We start from the raw sequence: 6000 nt of genomic DNA, 5'->3' as shown, positions 1-6000 counted from the left end.
CTGTGCTGGGGATCCGAGTCCCTCACGGTTCTGCTAGCTTCTCCGGCCGCTCTGTGCTCCTCCTGTTCAGGGCTGTGATATCGGAGATCCTCCGGCTCTGTTGCACCAACACACCTCTCTTCAACCCCTTCGCTGGCTGTGTGCTGGAGGCTGGGACTAACCTGGGGCTGATCCCTTCACTTCGGCCAGTGGGAGGTGCTGCTGCTGCTGCTGCTGTGGAACAGGGGGCCAACATTTCACACCCTCTCTGTCTCGACCTCCCCCTCTCCCTGTTCCCTTCACTCGCTCTTCCCCTATTCCCTCGAACTCTCTGTCACACTCTCCCCTCATTTTCTAACTCATTCCCATCCCCCATAAGCCATTCTGTCTCGACCTCATGGATTCCCTACAGTCTGGAAACAGGCCCTTCGGCCCAACGAGTCCACACCAACTCTCCGAAGAGTAACCCACCCTGACCCAATCCCCTACCCCCATTACATTTACCCCTGGCCAATGCACCTAACCTACACACCCCTGAACACCATGAGCGATTTAGCATGACTGATCCACCTAACCTTCAACCCCAGGGCATCAATGTGGACTTCACCAGTTTCCTCATTTCCCCCTCCCCCACCTCACCCCAGCTCCAACCTTCCAGCTCAGCACTGTCCCCATGGCTTGTCCTACCTGCCTATCTTCCTTTCCACCTATCCACTCCGCCATCCCCTCTGACCTATCACCTTCATCACCTTCCCCATTCACCCAATGTACTCTTTGCTACCTTCCCCCACCCTCCTCTCTGACCTATTACCTCCATCCCCACACCCATTCTCCTATTGTACTCTTTGCTACCTTCCCCCACCCTCCTCTCTGACCTCTCACCTTCATCCCCACCCCCATTCTCCTATTGTACTCTTTGCTAGCTTCCCCCACCCTCCTCTCTGACCTATCACCTCCATTCACCTATTTTACTCTTTGCTACCTTCTCCCCAGCCCTCACCCCCCTCTCATTTACCTCTCCACTCTGCAGGCACCCTGCTTCTATTCCTGATGAAGGGCTTTTGCCTGAAATGTTGATTTTCCTGCTCCTTGGATGCTGACTGACCTGCTGTGCTTTTCCAGCACCACTCTAATCTAGCCTCTGCAGTCCTTGTTTTTACCACCTAACCTGCACATCTTTGGACTGTGGGAAGAAACCAGAGCAGCCAGAGGAAACCCACACAGACACGGGGAGAATGTGCAAACTCCACACAGTCAGTCGCTCAGGGCTGTAATCTAACCCTGGGTCCCTAGTGCTGGTGAGGCAACAGTGCGAACCACTGAGCCACCACTATATTACTATTTCCAGGCAGCAATGTTCCTCACTGACCCCACTGCCTCAGTGTAGATACTGTCCCTCTTCCCCCAGTGTACCTTCAGTGTCCTCTGTCCTCTGTCTCCACACCTCACACTCTGTGTGTGTGAATGAGACCTGCCAGACTGAGTGCTGGGAAAAGTGGCCAATCCTGAGGACTGCAGTGACACTATCCAAATGTGATAGGAGTTAACAAAATTGTGAAAAGTGCAGATAGAATGGATAGTCAGAGTCTATTTCCCAGGGTAGAAATGACAATTGCTAGGGCACATAGGTTTAAGGTAAAAGGGGGGAACATTTAAAGGAGATGTGAGAGGCAAGTTTTTTTACACAGAAGTGCCTGGAAGGCACTGCCAGGGGAGGTGGTAGAAGCAGAAATAATGACAACTTTTAAGAGACACCTTGAGAGATACATGAATAGGCAGGGAATAGAGAGGTACAGACTGCCGTTGTTCCCTCTCTATCGCTGGGTCAAAATCCTGCAATTACCTCCCTGAGAGCATTGTGGGTTGTCCCACAGTACATGGACTGCAGCAGTTTAAGAAGGCAGCTCAATCTCACCTCAAGGGGCAACTAGGGACAGGCAATAAATACTGGGCCCTCCCAGTGATACCCATGTTCCATGAATGAATTTTAAAAAGTACCAATTCAATTCCTCCACCATTTCTATTTACCCCATTCCTACTCCGAGGAGAAAGAGAGGACTGCAGATGCTGGAGATCAGAGCTGAAAATGTGTTGCTGGAAAAGCGCAGCAGGTCAGGCAGCATCCAAGGAGCAGGAGAATCGACGTTTCGGGCATAAGCCCTTCTTCAGGAATGAGGAAAGTGTGTCCAGCAGGCTAAGATAAAAGGTAGGGAGGAGGGACTTGGGGGTTTCCAATGCCCCTCCCCCAAGTCCCTCCTCCCTACCTTTTATCTTAGCCTGCTGGACACACTTTCCTCATTCCTGAAGAAGGGCTCATGCCCGAAACGTCAATTCTCCTGCTCCTTGGATGCTGCTTGAACTGCTGTGCTCTTCCAGCACCACTCTAATCTAGACCCCGCCTGAATAAAAACCATTTGCAACCATTTGTATTATTTCGCATTCCCTCTTATTTTACCTTCTTGCCCTTTATTGCTTTTCTCATTATCCCCTGCTGGTTTGTAAAGGCTTCCTAATCCTCTGGCTTCCGACTAATCTTCACCACATTGTGTACTTACCTCTTTTGTTTTTATGCTGACTCTGACTTCCCTTGTCAGCCAGGTTATAGTCCAACAGGTTTACTTGGAAGCACACTAGCTTTCAGAGCACTATAAATTCTGTGTCTTACAATTGTGTACTCCACAACCACCTGATGAAGGAGCAGCGCTCCGAAAGCTAGTGCTTCCAATTAAACCTGTTGGACTATAACCTGGGGTTGTGTGACTTTTAACTTTGTACACCTCAGTCCAACACCGGCATCTCCGAATCATGTCAGCCTTGGTTGCCTCATCCACCCCTTAGGGTGTGTTTCCTCTTCCTTGGGATGAATTTCTGCTGTGTCTCCCCGAATTGCCCCCAGAAATCCATGCTCCACCATCTTCCTGGCTCGGCTTCTCTCCCAATCTACGCTGGCCAGCTCTTCCATTATGTCTTAGTAAGGACCTTTACTAAATTGTAACACCATTACAACTGAGTTCAGCTTCTCCCTCTCTAACTGCTCCTGAGGCATTCCTTCACCTTAATCTCCCTAATCAAGTCTGCCTCATTAAGTCCCCACTGAGGAAAGGAAGAAAAGTCCTCTACTGACAAAACCTGAGCAATGAGATGAAGGTGTGAGATTAAGCACTGTGCTTGTAATGAGTACCAATCTAAGCAGGCGAGATAGTTGCTAATGACGACAATACTTGAATGAAGATATTTACCTCATCCAGTCACTCCACAGCAAGAAGACTCTTCCAATAGTGAAAAACAGCCACTGAAGTAGTGACAGGAGTTACTAAATCAAGGTGCAGTGTGAAAAAGCTGAAAATGTGTTGCTGGAAAAGCGCAGCAGGACAGGCAGCATCCAAGGAGCAGGAGAATCGACGTTTCGGGCATGAGCCCTTCTTCAGGAATCATGCCCGAAACGTCGATTCTCCCGCTCCTTGGATGCTGCCTGACTTGCTGCGCTTTTCCAGCAACACATTTTCAGCTCTGATCTCCAGCATCTGCAGTCCTCACTTTCTCCTCGCAGTGTGAAAAAGCCAAATTTCACTAAATCTTCGCCAGAGCTAAAAACCTGTCAGAGTGCAAACATTCAACTTTCTCAGCAGTCAACCCAAATGGCAACAATGGGGCCGAAACAGAGCAGTTTTCGCCTCAATTGTACATGGTAAATGTGAATGACCAGATATATTGTCACAACTGTAAACATTTACACACTTAGAGAAATAGTGTCTTCACTGCACCTAGCTGATTGAGAAGATGTGAATTCAGTATTTGCACTGAGACTGCAGCCACTATCTGTCACACAGATCCACTGTTTCCCAACAACAGAAACAACTCAGCAACAACTGTTACCACAGCAACACAACTCATTGTGGAATGACACTCTGGAGAAGAAACATCAGCCTGGTAATAAGTAGGTAGGTCAGGCAGCGTCCAAGGGGCAGGAGAATCAACATTTCGGGCTAAAGCCCTTCATCAGGAAGGGCTTTTGCCTGGAACGTCGATTCTCCTGCTCCTCGGATGCTGCCTGACCTGCTGTGCTTTTCCAGCGCCACACTCTCGACTCTGATCTCCAGCATCTGCAGTCCTCACTTTCTCCTGGTAATAAGTAAGTACCAGATAGCTAGCCAATGACAGTGCCCACATGTACTGTTAGAAGACCTACATGTGTTAAATATGTGTGCGATGCATATGTGGAAACTGATGGAAGTGGGACTGGCCTGAACGAACACATTGTCTTTTTGTCGACCATACTGAAAGGGTAACTGTGGTAACTTGTGTTTGCAAATTATAGAGGATGCATTCTCCTGAAGAAAAAGGGAAGGGTTTTGGAAAGAAATTTGTCTCTAGTGTACCTGCTGGCTTGCTGTAGTTTTTTGCTGTGTACATCTGCTGTAACTTACTTTCAATTTAACTTGTGGCGTCATTAAATATATAACTTGAACTTGTCTCCCCACTGCACATCCCTCTGTTTTCTCCCCCTGCTCCGGGTCTTCCTCCCTTCCCAGTTCACTATTCCTTCCACCTGGTCTCTGTAATCCATACCTGGATTTTCCATGTCTCTTTTTGCGGAATCTTTTTTGGCATCTGTTACCTTCCTCCTCCTCAGCAGGACAGCCTCCAGCTCACTCTGTTTCTTCTCGCTTTTCCAACTGGATTGCCGGACCTTTCTGTTTGTCATTGAATCCTTCAAATGGGATTTACGCTTGGGTTATCCACACGAGCAAAGCATGCCCTATCGTCATGACGGATACTGCCACCCAGCAACATCTGTTCCCATCCCTCCCCAGAATTGAACATTAGTGCCCGTCCTTTCAGGTTTCTATTTCTTCCTCAGGTCTGAGCAATGTTACAAATGGCCTCCCATGTGACTGTGATGAAGGTGGGGAATTTTCTCTCCTCATCCTTCTCCATCTGTTCACAGCCTTTGACTACTCCATTCTCCTCCAACCTCTTTCCAATTTCGGGGGACAACATCCGGACTAAGTCAGTGAGAGTTTCCCAGTTCCCAGTCTGGACTGAGTGATTTAACATTCCTCAGGTCCAGGCTCCCTTCCTACCAAAGCTTGGGACTCCCTTTCCCTGAGCCCTGGAAGCTGCCAGTCAGTGTTGATGTTGGCTGAACTTTAACCTATGACCTGCTGTCAGGGGCAGGTTCCTTACCTACCAGTATCCCTTTCAGCGCGTGTACTGCACTGCCTTCATCCCCACTGGGTTTCGGATCCAGGAGCTGTGGAGAGGAACATGCAGTTAAATTTTACTATTCCTTCTCGGGACATGGGTGTTGCTGTCATCCATTACCCAGACTCCCTGGGCAGATACAGTGAAACCTCAGAGGGCTATTAAGGATCAGTGACTGTGGGTCTGAATTCATGTGTTGGCCAGACCAGGTCAAAACAACACAGCAGGTTTCCCTCCCTAAAGGATATTGTTGAATTAGATGGGTTTTTAACATCAGTTTCTGATACTGTTTTTGTTAAGTCATTTTGTTTTAATCAGTTTGTTATTGAGCGATTTGAAATTCTGTGCCAGTTGTGTTTGAGATTGTTGCATTCTCACCTCTCAGTCAGAAGGTTCACACAGAGGGCCTTCGAATCCCTACAGTGTGGAAACAGGCCCTTCGGACCAACACATCCACACTGACCCTCCGAAGAGAATCCCAACCAGACCCATTCCCCATTACTCTACATTTTCCCTGACGCATAAGACCATAAGACCATAAGACATAGGAGTGGAAGTAAGGCCATTCGGCCCATCGAGTCCACTCCGCCATTCAATCATGGCTGATGTGCATTTCAGCTCCACTTACCAGCGTTCTCCCCGTAGTCCTTAATTCCTCTAGACAACAAGAATCTATCAATCTCGGCCTTGAAGACATTTAGCGTCCCGGCTTCCACTGCACTCCGTGGCAATGAATTCCACAGGCCCACCACTCTCTGGCTGAAGAAATGTCTCCGCATTTCTGTTCTGAAATGACCCCCTCTAATTCTAAGGCTG

The 6000-nt window shown here is 48.5% G+C and overlaps 1 protein-coding gene across 2 annotated transcripts in view; it reads right to left on the bottom strand.

Moving 5' to 3' along the window:
• Positions 1–6000, bottom strand: part of shtn2 (shootin 2) — a 69064-nt gene that overhangs the window by 71 nt on the left and 62993 nt on the right. For both annotated transcript variants that reach the window (XM_072580398.1, XM_072580407.1), the window contains 3 exons: positions 5171–5233; positions 4549–4690; positions 1–213 (listed from right to left, as the gene is read on the bottom strand). The exon at positions 1–213 is cut by the window's left edge and continues 71 nt beyond it. In XM_072580398.1, the coding sequence (XP_072436499.1) occupies positions 23–213; positions 4549–4690; positions 5171–5233 (396 nt within the window). In that variant the 3' untranslated portion in view covers positions 1–22. The remainder of the gene's footprint in view (positions 214–4548; positions 4691–5170; positions 5234–6000) is intronic.

This window comes from Chiloscyllium punctatum, chromosome 1, assembly GCF_047496795.1.
Source record: "Chiloscyllium punctatum isolate Juve2018m chromosome 1, sChiPun1.3, whole genome shotgun sequence".
In the NCBI taxonomy this organism is placed as follows: domain Eukaryota; kingdom Metazoa; phylum Chordata; class Chondrichthyes; order Orectolobiformes; family Hemiscylliidae; genus Chiloscyllium; species Chiloscyllium punctatum.
Note: the sequence above shows the minus strand (reverse complement) of the source record. Positions and strands in the feature narration are given on the sequence as shown.